At 48.1% G+C, this 17,954-nt stretch overlaps 1 protein-coding gene and 1 pseudogene across 3 annotated transcripts in view; both read left to right on the forward strand.

Annotated features, from left to right (window-relative positions):
- The first annotated feature begins 208 nt into the window (after positions 1 to 208).
- The window catches only part of LOC127333120 (cyclin-D6-1), a 201,035-nt gene continuing 183,289 nt past the window's right edge, over positions 209 to 17,954 (forward strand). The window contains exons 1-6 of one of the 3 annotated variants that reach the window (XM_051359430.2): positions 209 to 557; positions 691 to 783; positions 880 to 981; positions 1,086 to 1,293; positions 1,410 to 1,531; positions 1,926 to 2,500. In XM_051359430.2, the coding sequence (XP_051215390.1) occupies positions 387 to 557; positions 691 to 783; positions 880 to 981; positions 1,086 to 1,293; positions 1,410 to 1,531; positions 1,926 to 2,129 (900 nt within the window). In that variant the 5' untranslated portion in view covers positions 209 to 386 and the 3' untranslated portion in view covers positions 2,130 to 2,500. Of the gene's footprint in view, positions 558 to 690; positions 784 to 879; positions 982 to 1,085; positions 1,294 to 1,409; positions 1,541 to 1,925; positions 2,501 to 17,954 lie in introns of those variants that run through there. The other 2 variants (XM_071826109.1, XM_051359429.2) reach the window with 2 other exon arrangements.
- LOC127328689 (zinc finger CCCH domain-containing protein 50-like) lies at positions 15,229 to 17,499 on the forward strand (annotated as a pseudogene).

Raw genomic sequence — 17,954 nt, forward strand, 5'->3', positions numbered from 1 at the left:
CTGTCAAAGACAAGACGAATGGGTCACGCACAAGCACATCGATCGTTTGCCTTCACTGACAGGTGGGTCACCACGAGAAACTTTTCTCCCTTGGCTGCTCCTCGTCCACCAAAGACCAGGGCACCTTTCTTCCTCCATGCCATCTCGGGCCTCGTCGTCTTCCCGATCTTTACAAAAAGAACCCCAAATCCAGAGCTTTCGTGCCATTGTCCCCGGCCCCCGACGGACGGTTCCCATTAAAGGCCATCTCCCCAACCAGACAGAGCTAGTACTCCTACCACACTGCGCGCGTAGCAGCAATGGTGCCTTCCTCTCCCCCATAATAAAGCCTCAGCCTGCGCTTCTTGGCGTGTTCTTCGGCTTTCCTCGTACGGACGGACGCAGCCATGGAAGAGTACGCGTACGAGTACGACAACGAGTTCGACCTCGAGAACCCCTTCACCAGCCCCGCCGACGAGCCGATCGCCAGCCTTCTCGACGCCGAGGGCCACCACTCGCCCTCCGTCTCCGCCGCCGCCTCCGCCGCCCGCCGCGACGCCGCCGGATTCATCTCCAAGGTGAGGGACCCGCCGCTATTTCCTCTTCTACTTTGTGGTTCTTTCTTTCTTTCTTTCTTTGCGGATTACTAGACGGCGCGCGCATCCCCTTCCTATTTTGATCTGATCGGCCCGGTTCTTGTTCTTGGCCCAGGTGCGCTACGACGGCGAGCTCGCCGCGCACCCGCGGGTCGCCTACCTCGCTCTCAACTACGTGGATCGGTTCCTCTCCAAGCGCCAATTGCCGGTAAGCACGCGAAAGGTGGCGTATTTCCTGCCAAGATTTGCGCCAGAATCCGGTCTGATCTTTGCTTGCCTTGCCCCCCGTTGTTTCTCGGCGCAGTTCGAGCACAAGCCGTGGGCGCCGCGGCTGCTCGCCATCAGCTGCCTCTCCGTCGCCGCCAAGATGCAGCGCGCCGCCGCGATCTCCGTCGCCGACATCCAAGTACGACGGTTTGCTTCCTTCTTTTGTTGATGCTCTGCTGCCGCGATCTTTGTGCGGGGATTAGTTAGTTAGTTAACCATCAAGCGTGCGTGCGTGCGTTGCAGAGGGACGAGGAGTTCATCTTCGACGCGGCGACGATCCGGCGCATGGAGCGGGTGGTGCTGGGCGCGCTGGAGTGGCGCGCGCGCTCCGTGACGCCGCTCGCCTTCCTCGGCTTCTTCCTCTCGGCGTGCTTCCCCCCGCCGCGGAGCCCGCCCCTGCTCGACGCCGTCAGGAACCGCGCCGTCGACATCCTCATCCGCGCCCAGCCCGGTACGTACGTGCGTGCGCGCCGCGCCGGCGCATGCCACAATGCGGGAGAAACAACGAACGGTTTGCCGTCAGATTCCAACATTGGGCGCTCATCAGCTGGTTGCTCTGTTTTGCAGAGGTGAAGATGGCCGAGTACCCGGCGTCCGTGGTGGCCGCGTCGGCGCTGCTCGCGGCCGCCGGAGAGGTCGCCGGCGCCCACCTGCCCGCCTTCCACGCCGCCGTGGCCGCCTGCCCCTTTGTAAATAGCGTGAGCATGATCGCACATTTTACCCACATTTTCCGCTAAACCCTCCATAATTCTCCACTAACCCACGATGATTTATCTGTCGCGTCAAACACACTCCAGATCCTTTGGGGAAGGAGGCCTTCGCCTCTGTGTTTAATTTACTCCTGCTAGTAGCACTGTTTACCTTTCCGTAGTTATTTCCCCTCGTGAATTGGACCCTCAAAGCGCAGCAGCGATTGACCCGCCCTGCTAAACTTTGTTGTTTTCTCGCCGGAGTTAATAATTTCGTCTGCTCTCACAATGATTACCAGGCACCGCATGCTACTGCCCAAAGATCATAATTGTAACACTCCAAAGATCTGTGAAAGATTGTGAGCTGAAATTTGCATCATCTTTGTTTGTCCAGGAGAAGCTACGGGAGTGCGGCGAGGCGATGGCTGCGGCCTGCGGCATTGGCATCGGGACGGCGGTGACGGCGAGCGCTGACACGCCGGTGACGGTGCTGGGGCACGGCCACTACCGGAGCGCGAGCTCGGAGAGCGACCGGACCGTCGGATCGGTGGCCGATGCGAAGAAGCGGTGCATGGGGCCGCCCTCCCGGTGGGGGTAGGCGCGGCGTGCGGCGGCAGGATGATGGCTCGGCGGGGCGTCAGTGACAGCTGGAAGAGTCAAGGATTCACTCTTCTTTTTTCTTCTCCATTTTTTTTCCCGAATTTTTCTTCTATTTTAGTCTTCTCGTGGTAAAGCGGGGACGCAGATTGGAGAAGAGAACCGGTGGTGGTAGCTGTCGTTTAATTGCTTTTTTTTTTCTTTCATGGTGATTTTTTTCCCTTCGTTTAGTGGGTGGTGGCCTAGCGCTAGTAGGGGTAATTTTTGCGGCAGCGGTAGATGCTAGAGTGGTTGATGGACATATTGGGATGAGGAAGGAGGAAACAACAATCATGTTTTGTTGCTGGAAATAAGAACAAAATCATGCGCTCATGACTCGTGTCCCCTTGCTTTCTCTGTAACACTCTTGAATTTCAAATCCCTTAACATTGGTAAAATTTGTACTAGAATCTTCCCTTTGCTTACTCCCTCTGTAGTTTCTTTGTAAAATTTAAAATAACTTAACATAGAGAAACATATGAAATTGTGCAGGACTTAGAATTTTTTGGGTAGAAACCCCCAAGATTGGGGTGAGAACGGCCATGCGCTGCTGAGAAATCTAGAGCTTTTAATAAGTTTACAAAAGGAGGAAACGGAGAGCAGTCAACGTGGAAACGGCCAAAAGCCACCTGTCGGGACGGAAACGGGCAGCACAGCAGCCTTGGACGTTACCTTTACGGGCAGAGCCCTCCGGTAGATGGCCTACACGTGGCACCATCGTGGCCCACGCCCTGCTGGCTCCCGCCTCACGCGCATGCACTGCATGCTGCTGTAGACGTACGCACGTATATATAGCGCGTCGTACACGTAACGTACGTACACGTCGTAGACGCGAAACCGCTCTCATGACTCCACGCACGGGCTCCTTTGGTATTGCGAAACTGACATGTGGGCACACACGTACGTAAATTGCTCGGTCCACGGTAAAACTGTTTTACGCGTGGTACCGCGCTTTCCATGGCGAAAAAGAAGGGCCAGACATAGTCACCACATGTGCCCCAAATGTTGCAACGCTCGCTCCAACATTTCTGCTTTTATTTTTCTTTTCTCCTATAATCGTTCTTAACTTTTTCCCTTTTCCAATTTATAAGCAGGACTATAATGAACAAAACGAGTATACCAGATTCTCACCCCGAGCCGCGGCCTCCAAAGCTTCGTCCGCATAGCCATCCTACTCCCCATTTTCTCTTCCGACAGTCAGCCAGATGAGTGGGGACCTCTTCTTAGATTTTTTTCAACTACTTAGTCATTTATCGAATATGAAGTCTAAACTGGTTATTATGGGATATTGAAGCATGCGTTGGTGCAACCTTAGCCCCTTGTGTTGCTTTGTTGCGTCCATATGAACCTATGTTGCTCATGTGGTTGAAAAAAAAACTTGATTGTATGGTTTTGCCATCCTAACTATCCGCGTACATACCGACTAATTTTGTTTCGTTCTGTTTCCATTTCAGCGGTTTCGTATATCTGTATTCGAATCCGCCACCGGACATTATTCGATATGCTTCAAATCCGTGGAGAAAATATGGTATATGGTGCGGTAATAGCAAACTCGGGTCCGATTCGATTACATCCCTACCATCCCCTCTCCCGTCTGGTGGCCACGTCGATGCCTAGAGGAGTATGGACCCGTCCTCTTAGCATGACTTGTAGGTCATGTTCTCTGTTGGTTTTTGTGTCTATGGAGGCATTAGATGGCGCATAGAAATAAGGTCTCTCAGGCCTCTATCTCAAGGGCATCCTTATCGACAACAACGAAGGGTCCATGAGAGTTTTTGTCGCCATATCGTTTGGTTCACTTTAGATCTTGACCATCGGTGTCTCCACCAAGAGAAACAATTTGATGGTTATTGGTATGGCGACTTTGACATCTTCTCCCGCTCTCCTCTACAACAAGGTCCAATTTCTTCAACCCTCCGGATTGGTGGTGAAGTATTGCAAGCCCGTACTGTGTGGGGTGCCTTCCCACACGATGTTCCATCTCTGACTACTACATCTCGCTGTCCATGCTGATTGGCTATTGTGGTCTTCAAAGTCTTGTATGGCGAGGGTATTTGTAGGTGTCCCTATATCCCTATGGTCTGTTGAATGTATTTTTCAACCTCCGGCGAACCACGAGCAAGTGAAGGACGAAGACGACCCGTGTGATTATAAAATTTTATTGGTCATTTTGTATCTTGTTGTCTATCGCTTGAATTTGAATTGTCTTCTATTTTGAACACCACATATGAGAGTCCCTTTAGATGTCCTTTCTAAAAAGAAAGAAGTCGAGGAGGACTGTGTTGAACATAGGTTAGGACGTGACATTTTGACGGGTGGCATTATGCCGCGTCTAACATGTGCCAGCGCGGGTGTAGCTCGACCTATTTTTCACCGGAAATTCCGTGTCGATTTGCGTTGACGCGCGCCCGACCGGACCGTGGTGGCTGGGCTTTTTTACTTGAGTATCATCTATTGCTCGTGCCTCCGGTCGGCATGTTCTACTCGAGTCACTGTGCAATAAATCGACTGCTTGTATGCGGTCGCCATGCGTGGACACGTTCAAATCATTGCGTTGGAGTGGGTTGCCACCGTTACGTTCAAATTTTATACGTACTTGCCTCATACGTAGATAGAGGTAGAGCAAGTGTTGTATTTTTTTATGAAGTATATTCTTCTTGCTCGTTCTAAATGGTCAATAATCCAAGTAGTTTTTAGTTTGTATCCTCCAAGTATTGCTGAATACGTATTTGACAACTGGTTATGTGTAATCGATCACAATTCACAAGTAGGAGTACTTGTATCTTGAATCATATGTCACAGACCTATATCCACACATATTTATATACTAAAACGCGTTTAGATATTTGCGTATCGACAAAATTGCTATAAGTAATTCCGGTAGGAGTATATAATTTATTAGTAGTATGTCAGAGCACTTGTCGTAATATGGTCGCTTCGGCTACGTGAAAATGACAAGGTTTCAAAAAAGGTAAGATTTATTTCTTCTCTTATGTAGGTCTACCCAGTGGCGGAGCCAGGACAAAAATCATGTGTAGTCAGTTTAAACTTGTGTAGTCAAATACATGCATTTATATGATTTTTAATTATTCTTTTGCATGATTTTTTGCCTATGAACCTAAAAACGGTGTAGTCAATTGACTACACTGCTCTAGTGTGGCTCCGCCACTGGGTCTACCGATGTTCAAGTTTACTCCATTCATGCTCGTCTCTACAATGTGTGAAAAATGGAAGACCTATTTATGGATGTATCTGAAGTATACATGATTGGAGGACACGGTGACGGTGACGGAGATTTTTATCCCTCGCCAATGGACGTACTTGTTTTTGCATTTTGTTTTGTTGGTTTATGCGAGTATGTGCATCCTATCTTTGCAGTTGTAACCTCGTTTGTTTTGTATCTTTGCCATGCTACTTATGAGTAATATAGCATCTCATATCGAAAAAAAGCTACTAAACTAGGTTTTTTTTTCAAAATGGGGGAATAACACCCCAGCTTCTGCATCCAAGGATGCACACAGATTTTTTATTAGATTATTCATAACACCTTACAAGAGCAATACAAAAGATCAAACTCGAAGCCACCTCGCTAAACCTACAGAGGGATAAAAGGGGTGATAATTCACCAACTCATATCATCCAAAAACCAAATGCCTTCACAGGCCGTCCAATAGCAGATGAGAAGCACATCCAGTCAAGCAGACTCTCAACATACGCCAACGCACACGCCATAGAAGTTGCTACCGCCGTCTTCCTCAACTCCATCTTCAAGAGAGATCATCGCATTGACCATGTCAGGCCTGTCATCGATGCCGCCACGGCGCTAGACAACTCCACCATCATGCGCATGTCCAAACACACTGCATCCGTCCCGAGACACCACTGCACCATGCCGCGGCGACTCGACGACGCCGACACAACACAAGCACAACGCTCCACCTCAGCACCACCGCGATCCGTTGTCTGCTCCAAAAAATGATACCCCCAACAGGGAGAACGGCGTTGCGCATCGCCATCGTCCGATCCGGGAGACCCGGGTCTAGGGTTTCCCCTGGAGCAGCCCAGGCGAAGAACACAGACTGCAGAGAAAATGCCTTCAACAAGGTAACGACGAAACACGCCGCCATGACCGAAGTCCGGGTCAGCTTTCACCGGCAGCTGGGCCTCGCCATCGGGAGCTAGGAGACGGATCGCAAGATCGGCCACGGCTAGCCACACAACTAGCCGATCTCCTCCGGCGAGAGAGAAGACCACCACCGCGGTGCCACGGTCAGCGGCACCTAACGCCCGCCACCTGCCACCAGGTCGACACCGTCACCGCCATCGCCATCCAGGGCCGCCGCCCTTGGTGCCGTGGTCCCAGATCTTAAGGAGGATCAGCACGAGATCCGCCCCCATACCCACTCGCCCGGCGATGCCAAGGCGATGAAGGAGGAGAGGACCGCACCGCCAGGGTCCTGGGCCGCGCCGCTGCCCCCATCACCGCCCTCCCAGCGAGGCCACGACGAGAAACGGAGGAGAGGACTGCGCCGCCATGCCTAGGGCCGCGGCGTCGCCCCCAACACCGCCCGCGCCGCCATCGACCAGAACCGGGACCATCCCCCGGCGCAGAGGCGTGCCTCCTACCACCGCACCAGGGGACCACGCGAGGATCCCCGCCGCCCCCATCACCGGCCGCGCGAGGGTTCGCCGGCGGCGGCCTCCAAGGACGACGAGGAGGGAGGAGGGGGAGGGGAAGGCGGCGGCGGTGGGGGCTAGGATTCCGCCCTGAGTCGCCCTAGAGGGAGTCCTATCTGTTATGTTCGTTTAGAGCTTTCAAGCAACCAACATGATGTTGTTGAGTAGGAGACACATCTCAGAATTAGGACCACGGCGAACCAGAATTCACGATGTATCTATACAGTTGAGTCTTTTTCTATGAACATCAAACGATGTATATATGCACTCGATGCGAAACGTTTTCCAAAACCGGCGACTGCTACGCGTCGGTCGGCGGATGGAAAGGCCCAAAATCGGTCGTTCTCCGCGCCGTACGATCATGATCCGACGTCCGAAATCTACCGCGGTGCGAGATTTGCATTTTGCCCCCTGTTTTTCTGAAACTTAACCCGCGGTCCTTATACTAAGTATTACAACAAAATATCTCACTTCGCTTACAAAAAATATGTACTATTACAACAAAAAAATTACAAAAAATATAAACAAAATAGTATTATAAAAAAATGATTAAACAACAATTGTTTTGCTATAGGTTGGTTTACAACAAAAATTGACAACAGTTACAATAAAAAATCAAAAGCTATAACAACAAAAAACATGTGTTCGTGGCTGTGAAAATTTAATTGAAAACAACACATTTTATATATATCAAATTACAACAAAAATCACCAGCTATTTTTACCAAAAATTATTAGCGATTACAACAAAATAATTTATAGCAAACGTCCAGGTAAACATTACAACATCTCTGACATGCTTTCTCTATAACCTTTATACGCATTTGTTACAAAACTAACGAACATATACAACATCTCTACGAAAAAAAGTGTCCATGACTAAAACAATTACACCAAAAATCACAAATAATTACAACAAAAAAGTCATCCGTTTACAACGTATCAAGAAACACATATTTTCGTAACATATCACTTAGAAAAATCTTACAAATTATGTCGTGTGGGTTTACAATAAATTTTTTATCTAATTGTTACAAATCTGGAAACAACACTGTACATTTTTAAAAAAAACAACACTCTAGTTTGGGCCGAAAACCAGGCCCATATAGGGCCGCGCGGGAGCGGGGACGACGACCGATCGCTGGCGAGCGATCGGTCGCCGGATGCGAAACGTTTTCCAAAACCTATGGGCAAAATTGGAGACGAGAGACTTTTCTCTATTCTCTCCTTCTACAGTATACCATAATGCCAATGCAGATCAGAACGCAATCAGTATAGGGCGAAAAACGCAGAGCCATCAGCGTGTCTTCCCTTTAAACGGCACCAGATCTGGGGTGATGAGGTCGTCGACCGTGATGAGCAGTTTGGAGCAGGCTCGCTCCCTCTCGAATTGAAGAAAATCTGCCAAAAGGCTTAGGCTTTACCTAAAAGGGCTCGGGTGCCTTTAGAGCTTACCGTTACGGACAGCTTATTAATGTCATGAATGTAAGGTCATTATCACTAAGGCTGCCTGCATAGCTTCTGTGTTCCTCGGCTCGGCTATCTGTTTTTTTTTTAGAACACAGTACAACCTTTACAAACACGCACGTACACTCACCCCTATGAACGCACGCACGTACACCCTACCCTTTGAGCACCTTTGAGGAACCGAGCCGGCATATATTAAGATTGACAAAGCCACTATTGGCGTCTTGCTGTTGACGGGCACGTCACCTACCACTGAAAGCAAAGCGCCGATGAATCCTAAAATCAATCCAGGTAAATGCAAACATCCATGCCAAATCTAGGACTTGAACCTGAGTGAGCTGGTTCCACCACAATGAACCTAACCACCAGAGCCAAGCTTAGTTTGCGGCTATCTGTTTTTTGCTCAGCTCAGCAACTGACGCTCATGTTAGTGAGATCGCAGCCTAGCTTCAGTTAATATCTTTGGTTAAGGATGTGAGAACAGTTTTGCTCAATTCGAGAAACAATGATTATGAACCTTGTTTGAAGATGTCAATTTGGGTAGAAAATGACATATCAATCCTAAGAAGGAATGAGATGGCAACAAAATGGGGGTAATCAAGAAAGAGGGAAAACCACAATATCACTGTTGTTTTTTTATATTATGAACACTTCTATGTTGTTATAGACTTTACTAACATCAATTTTAACCATCGTTTTAATGAGCTATCTCTTTAGAGTTGGTTCAGATCTTGTCTTGCCTTGACTTGACAGACTCATTTTCTAGGTTTAGTGCGAATAAGATTGCTCGTCTCTTATAGAGATTTATCATTGCTCTTATTATGAGCATGAGCATATACAAGATAACCTTGAGCTATTCCATTTTCATACGCCTAGAATTGAATACTTTTAAGATTGTTTTCATAGTTCAACGTCATCTCATGTTCCCTGTGGTTTATAGCCTAATTGGGCATGCATTGCTTTTAGCGCCGACGATGACAAAATTTGAAAGTGCTTTGGAGAAAAAAAGGTTGTGAAGATCGATTTCAACAAAAAGATGTTGGTGATGGATTCTTGACGATTTAATGATGTACTGCATTGAGCGAGGGAGTTCCAAAGTTTTAATCGATAATTAATAAAAATAAAACCCATAATTTTCCTTTTATAAAAGGGTAGAGATTTGCCATTGCCAAGGAATTTTCTACATCATTGTAGATTCATTCTCGCTATGTTTTTAGGTTATTCTTATATTCAAATATGTCACCGATCTATCGTGTTAGAATCATAGCATTAGTGTTTCAGACTATTTTGATGTTTACATCATTTTTTTCCTAAAGTTGCATACACCTCAGACTCTTTCTTTCCGTGGCCCCGAACGAATGTCATCAAGCTTAGGGCCGTGTTCAGAGTGGGTAGGGGCATGATTGGTTGCTCACGGTGTTGTTTCTCGCTTCCGGGGAGAAGAAAATGGCTCGTTTGGTTGCCCAAGAGAAAAAAGATTTCCTGCATCACACGAAGTTTAAAGCACCCTAGAGCCTGTAAGAGGGGCACGCTCGATTCAACCGTGCCCGGCAAGACAACTTCTTCTCGCACTAGGTGGGGAAATTAAGCGCCAAGCTCGTGTGAGGGAAGGATGATGGGAGGTAACGCGTGTACGAGTTACACCGCCCCACCTCACCGCCAAAAGTCACGCCACCATTTTCCCTCAATTCGAGCTTTCCGTCTCACCAAGCTTCTCATCGACGTCCAGATAAGGGAGAGTCTCGGGTCTGTGGAGCTCCGCCGCTATAGGTCATCTTCGTAGTCCTCGCAGACATGTCGTCAACTTTCTTCGCTGCATCTAACGGTCAGATCATTATAGTTACCATAGAACCCTATCTTAGATCTGGGAGTTTTGATTAGATCTAGATTTGGTAGCTTAGATCTGCAAGGCTTGGATAGTTTGCTTCAATCAGGAGGTGGTGTAGTTGCGTCGAGCACCGTGTTATCTAATCTTCATAGTTTGTTAGTGTACTTTCTTAGTAAAGTGTTGGTCAGAAAGATTGTTAGTGTGCTTTCTTATAAGGTGCTTGCTTGTCAACACCCGGATTTTTAAGTCCGAATGCCTATTATGTCATACATCGCAATCCCAGAAATATTGTTGTTGCGAGGCATAATAGTTAAGTATCACAGTCATCATTCATTACAAACCATAAGTCTTACACATTTGGAATCACATGATCCATATTACACGAATAGTTGATCTATTGATTAACGAACAACACAAGTTCATAGTTCAACATAGCGGAAGCGTAAGATACAAGGACTCTCTAGTCCACAGGCCAACGCTTGACGTCGGAAGGCGCTTAGTTGTCGTAGGCGTCCTGCTGGTCATCTCCTTGGTCATCTTCATACTCTGGCCATTTGAATAGCCAGGGACAAAGCCGTGAGTACGTTGAGTACTCGCAAACTAATACTAATGTAAATGCTAGACATTCTAGTATGGTTTGCTAAGCTCTAGTTTATTTGCATAAAGTTAGTTTTAGTTCACAAAGTTTGAGAAAAGCTTATTCAAGTGCTAACTAACTCAAGTGGGAACATTAGTGTCATTCCCACCATTTCAAGTGGTGATTTCAATTCAATCCACCACAAGTCATTTCACCATCATTTTTCAACATCATTTTCAAAGATATGACATTGGAAACTGTATGGCCTTTCCAACCGTCTGTAACCGTGGACGCGGCTATTCGAATAGGTTTACACTCTGCAGAGGTTGCACACTTGTGCCACAACATTTGATTTCATCCGTCGGGATTACCCCGAATCATCGTAACACAGTACGCGGATCATCAACCATAACCTTTCATTTACATACCCTAGTATGAGCACCTCTCCCCATGAGCTTGGCCTCCCAGTGAAGACAGACAGTCAGCCTGGGAACTGCACAGGGCTTGGGCCGGACATTCACCTCTTTTCACGTCATATCTCATCATTCCTTCTGTTGTAGAGGCAGCTTTCGGCATAACCCCGATGACGCTTGTTTAGAGGGAACCCATACTAAGACGCATAAACTTCCAGTTAAGCCCTACCCATAATCAGGTATTGTGGGGGTACTTAATAATTGGAAAGGTATCGCATTCAAACCAACACCATTGTTTTATCAAAAATCACCATCTTCTCTTGTTCACATTCACCTTCAAAAATCATTCAATGGAATGCATCTTCATTCCAAGGTTTCAAAATCACTTCAAATTCACATTGTTCCCATCTAGAGTAGTCAAGTTTTAATTCATTAGCACTAGCTCTAATTCATGAGGGGTGCTAACTTGCTTTGCTTGGAGAAGACTAACTCACTACTCTAGTAATCAACTTGTACTTTGACCAAAGTTAACTATAAAAGTAACTCATTTAGAAAACAAGTAACAACTTATAAAGTAAAAACTTGGGATGGGTTCATATAAGAAAAGATAAGAAACATGGTGCCTTGCCCCAAGGGGCTTTGCACTTTGCAAGAATATTAGCTTGCCTTGGTAGTTCTCAAACTGTTCCTCCTCCTCCTCCTGGTAACAACCTTCTTCTTCGGTGTACTCTCCGGTGCTACCGTCTAAATTTGAATACGAGTATAGTTACTCACTAATTCAATGGCTATTCCATACATCACATATAACACACAAACTAGTCTATGCACACACATAAATTAACTAGGGTGCATGGGTTGTGGGGTTTAAATAGAATTCACTCCTTTGTATTTCATATGTAAATGATAGTTTCCATAGGGTTCTTGAGAAATAATTTCCTCTCATTGAAATCTTCTTAAGATTTAATTTCTCAAACAATCATGTATGAACTCATATTGACCTAAGTCAAATGTTCATCATCATCATTTGTGAAAAGGATTTAAATGAGGTAGATCACCTCATACTATTTAAATAACACTACATTTGATTTAAATCTCAAGTAATTCATATAAGAGAGTTTGGGACCAGGGGTCCAAACATCCCATGAATTCATGTGAGATAAGTTTAAATGAAGTGTAAGACTCCACATAATTTACTTTAATAGTTTTGGACAATATCAACTAGTTAAACTAGTCAAATGATCCTTTAATTAAACTAGGGCATGATCATGCAAAGTAACCACACCATTTTATTGCATAAACAATTAGTGTAAGTCAAATGTGAGCTATTAGAGTTAGAATTAACTTAATATCTATTTTGGTTGATTTTTAAGAATTATTTGAATAGGGAAAAGTCCCTGTCTTGTTATTTTTATCACATTAATTCTACAAAGAATCTGGCCATGGGGCCAGTGGCATATTGTAGAGAATTTCAGTAGCTTTCCAACAACATAAAATTCACTAAATTTGGTTTAGCCAAATTGGAATTATGTAAATTCAAAGTTTGTGCTGTAAGGAAAAAGTTTGGGAATTATTTGAATCGAATTTGAATTAAAAGGCCAGCGGGAAAGCTAGGTGGGCTCAAAGATTTAAAAACGGCCCAAGGCCAGCCCAGCCACGGTTCAGTGCCGCGCGGGCTGCCTGACAGCGGGGGCCACCCGTCAGTGGGTATTCAAACCCGAAACGGTATGGGCGAAGCTGGGGCGTAGGATTAGATCGAGATCTAACGGCCGAGGTTCATCGTCCCGCCGGCGAGAGGGGAGTTCACCGGCGGCTCAGGTAGGGGGTGGGAGAGCTTACGGCGGCTCCAGCAAGGGATGGCAATATGCTCGAGGTAGATGTGGACGACGGCGGTTCTCCTGGTACCGGCGGTGGAGCTCGAGGTGGTCTGGTTCGCCGCCGATTTCTGCAGGGCTTCCGCGGCGGCGATCTTGCAATTGGTCCTCCTCCGGCATGAATCAGATGAACGATGGGGTGGTTGAGTGGTTGTGAGAGGTGGGGAGTGAGCTGGTGTGGCTGGATCGACGAAGGGAGTGCTCTATTTATAGTAACGCGAGGGTGCTGCGGGGCAGGGAAGAAGTCGACACGCGCGCGGCGTCTCCGGCGAGCTGTCGAGCTAGGCGGCGATGCTGTCGGGTTCTCCTCGTCCAGGCGAAGCTAGAGGTGGTGTTGGCATGGTCGGGCGGCGTGGTAAGGCGTAGGATTGTGTCCGTGTCTGCCGCGCCCGCGGCGGACCAGGGTTGGCTTCTCCGGCGACGGCGGGTGCGGGTCGTGGTCGAGGGCGTGTCCAACGGCGTCGCGGTGTCACGGTGAGGCTCAAGGTGCTCGCAGGGGGTCCAGGGGCTGCGTGAGTGCGTGGGACGGCGCGTGTACTGAGCGTGTCCACGCGCGACACGAGCGGCATCCTGGCGGTTCTGGGCGTGTGCTGGGCGCGCGATCTCCGGCGAGCTACGGCGTCTACTTTGACAACGGTGGTTGCTAGGTGGTGTAGGGAGGCACGGTGGTGAGCTTGGGCACCAGGGCCAGTAAGGGAGATGAAGGAGAGAAGAGGGAGAAGAACATGGCCGGCATGGGCCGGCATGGCCATGTCTTTGCCTCCTTAGGGTTCCTCCTAGGGTTCCTATGCAGTGGTGAGAGAGAGAGGGGACCAGGGAACCAGTAGAGTGCAATTGGGGTGGTTAGGGTAGATTAGATCACTATTTGCAATAGTGGCAAATAGTGCCATAATTTGGAAATTACAAATTTGTCTAAATTTGAAATAATTCAAAAGGTGAAACCATTTGAAATGTTTGTGTTGAGATAAGTTGTATTTGACCAGAGGTGATTTGAGGTGGTGGTGGAATTTTTAGAATTCAAAAATTTGCCAAAATGGCTAAGTGGGGAATGTTGCATAAGTGAGAAAGTTGAAACTTTGGACGAGCCTTGCTCATGATCAAAGATGATTTTGGCATGGTGATCTTCATCAAAGTTGTTCACCTTGATGTTGACTTTGAAATGGTGCAAAGAGTTAGCAAGAGTTGGTTTGGGAAAATTGAATGGCAAGGGCTCAAAGTGGTGATCAGACTAGAATTGTCAAAATTGACCATTATCATATGTGAGTGGAATTTGTGTTTGGATTTCATTTGCATTGTGAAATCTTTGATTCCAAAAGTTGTAGTAAGTGTTTAATAACATTACTCAACTAATGGTGAAGACCAAATAGGTCTAGGGTCAAAATTTATAAAAATGCCATAGGGCATATGTGAGGGTTTTTAGGGTTTTCCATTTAATGGAATTTCTTTCTCTTTGATTTAATTGGTTGGTGATCTCCATATGATCACACTAGGGTTTTAGAGCATATCAAATACAAGTAATAACAATCATCATGGCATATCACTCAAATGCACAAGTCCTATGCATGGTACTATATGCGAAAGAAAAGTTTTTGTTGGTTTGAAATTTTTGCTTTCTGGAATTCTCTAACTTTCTTTTTATTGAAATTTGGGGTGTTACATTGCTTACCTTTGTTTTGCCTCTACGATTCTTTGATTTGGTCTGTAGGACGCGAGCTCGCCTGATCTGCTGGCGAACAAGGTGTGACCGGCGGTGCCGCTCCGATACAAACCGGTGGTTGATAGTTACTGCCGAGTTAGGAAGAGGCACCTTATGGTATGGCTTACTGATGTGTCCACCTTCGTGTTGAACATGGCGTGTGGATTCATCAAGAACGGGGTGCCAATGGTCAAGGGATTCAAGATAGTGCAACTTAAAGCTATTGAGGAGGTTGTTCTCAAGATTAGTGGCCGTGATGTTGGACATGACCAGATCTACAACCATCTACGACACTGGAGAAGAAGGTGGGTTCATGTCATGAAGGTCAAAAATCTTGAAAATATGCGTTGGTTGGAGAAGACAACAACTAGAATGATGAAGGACGATGAATACTTTGGCCACATTAAGGTAGGATCAATGCACCTCCTGTTCCAGTTCATTCACCAAGTCGCTAGCTTACAAATGACCAACAACTAACTAACCTCTTACTTGCAGACTCATCCTAACAACGAGCTGTTTTGATCGACAAGCCCATGGAGAACTACGCTCAGATGAAGATCATCTACACCGAGCGTGTTCTAGCAGGTCCGATCTCTCCTCTGCGATCCACCGGCTCTCAGCCTGGATCACAAGTCACATGCCAACATGTATCTTGTGATGACTCCTAAAGATAGGATGGCCTGGTTTACTGCCTTTCTGAGGAAGTACTACATTTGAGGAGCCCGAGCATTGGGTGCTTGTTGTCGTGCTTGTTCTGGTGCTGATGATGAACATCACGTCCATGATCTATATTTTAAGAGTAGGTAGGTTTAATCTAAACTGATGCCAAGTCTGTATATTTTGTGAGGTAATACTTATGTAACCCCTCGATTGATGAACTTGTGTTACATCACGAGCAGTTGTTCGTGAACTCATGGTGCAACACTATGATCCACTGCTAAAACTTTGATCCTCTGCTAGAACTATGTTAGCGTTGCTGATTCTGTGATTTACAGTTGTCGCCATCTTTTTTGCTATTGCGTCGAACACCTTGTAAGCATTGTTTGTTAACTAGATAAGCTCACCACAAAGGATACGAGGTTACCGTGTCGGGGAAACATGATGTAACTAAACGCCCGTCCATTTCTCGAAACGCAGTTTCCAGGCAACCAAACAACGAGAACTTGGCTTCACCAACGATGGCCGGGAGAAATTACTAGCAATCAATTAAGTTGCACAACATAGAATAGAGATTGTATGTTCACACACAACTTTCAGTTGGCTAAATTCTACCGATACATGAAAACGCTACGAGCAACCAATCAAGCCTTGGTAGCTGGCGCGATGGATCGGCATGACACGCGACCACGCGAGGCGCGCAGCGGCACAACGCTTCCGGCTACAGTGGGTGCAGCAAGTTACTGCGACCAGCTCACGCACTGGGATCTGGGTAGCGCAGGGACGAGAGCGAGCGAGACAAGCGCGCGGAGGTAGCTGGGAGACGGCACATGACCATGGCCTGCCCAAGGAGCGTGGAAGGCTGCTCCTGCCTGCCTGCTTGCTGCTGCAGTAGAGTAGCTAGCAACCCGTCGTAGCAGTTCAGTTGCATGCTCGAACTTCGAAGGTGCGCCCCTCCGTCCCGACTAAATGACGAAGAACTACCACATTACAGGCGGTCTTGTCTGAAAACTATCAACATTGGGCAAGGCGACACATAACTACCACTATTGAGGCTTGGTCGAGACGCGGAGCACTGATTCTGCTGATTAGCCGTGTTAAATCGTTTTCTGACCGTTCGGGCCTACTTGTCAGGTCTACGTGGCAAAGATTAACAAAAGAGAGGCTGTTAGAAACTTGTACCAATTTTTCATATAACACGAGGGCCTATGTGAAAAATAGCCGAAGAGATAGGATTTCCTGATCTCGATTCTGCGGCTATCTCCTCTCCTCCCTCCCCAATCTCGCGCCTGCCCAGGTCGCCGGCCGCCGGGAGCCGGGACAAGCTCGCGGCGCTGCTCTGCTACGGCTGGAGCAAGGCGTACGAGCCGCGGACACCGCTCATGGTGGCGGCAACCTACGGCAGCGCGCGGGTGCTCTCGCTGCTGGTCGGCCTCACCAACAGCGTCGACGTGGCACGTCGGCCGGGCACCGACGGCTTCACCGCGCTTCACTGCGCCACGTCCGGCGGCTCTCGCAACGCCGTCCTGGCCGACGTCCTCCTCACCCCTCCCGCTTCGCTAGACGCCCTGGGCGATCTCGAGACGCTCCTCGGCCATCGCCGGACCCTCACCGTTGCAACCTCGGCGCCCTCCGGCGCGTCGTCCCCGCAGCTCTCCTCCTCGCCGGACGAGGAGGGCAACCGCTCCCCCTCCTCGCGCTCGTCCTCGCTGTCCCCCATCACCATGGACCGCGCCAAGAAGGAGTACCCGGTGGACCCAACGCTGCCGGACATCAAGAGCAGCTCTACGCCTCGGACGAGTTCCGCATGTTCGCCTTCAAGGTGCGCCCTTTCTCCCGTGCCTACTCATACGACTGGACCGAGTGCCCCTTCGTGCACCCCGGGGAGAACGCGCGCCGCCGCGACCCCAGCAAGCACCCCTACACCGCGGTGCCCTGCTCCAGCTTCCGGCGCCCCGGTGGCTATCCCAGCGCCGACAACTGCGAGAACTCGCACGGCGTCTTCGAGAGCTGGCTCCATCCAACGCAGTACCGCACCTGGCTCTGCAAGGAGGGGGCGGCATGCGCCCGCCGCATCTGCTCTCTTCGCGCACGATGAAGACGAGCTTCGTGACAGGCTCTGCAAGGAGGGGGTTTTTGTAAAATAAAACTGATGATTTGCTTTTCGATATGACAGGTGGGGCTGAATGGTCAAAAAACGACTTAACAAGGCTAATTGGCAGAATCAGTGCTCCGCGTCTCGACCAAGCCTCAAGAGTGGTAGTTATGTGTCGCCTTGCCCAATGTTGGTAGTTTTTAGACATGACCGCCTGTAATGTGGTAGTTCTTCGTCATTTACTCCTCCGTCCCGCATATCTTGGCTTTTCGGTCGTGTCCACGTCTATCCACTCCGTCCTGCTCAACTACATGGCTTTAGCTGCAGTGGCCTGTCACAGGAGGCGTGCCTATCGGAGACAAGTAGAGGCGATGAGCGGCCGGGCGCGACGAGGATCAAGGGCGCTTTTGGTAGTGTGCATACTTTCTTCGTTCGTATCGGGTCCAATTTTTTCGGTCCGTTTGTTTATCTGTGTTGAGTAACATATTGTACTATGTATAGATCCCG

This window comes from Lolium perenne, chromosome 2 (genome assembly GCF_019359855.2).
Source record: "Lolium perenne isolate Kyuss_39 chromosome 2, Kyuss_2.0, whole genome shotgun sequence".
NCBI lineage: Eukaryota > Viridiplantae > Streptophyta > Magnoliopsida > Poales > Poaceae > Lolium > Lolium perenne.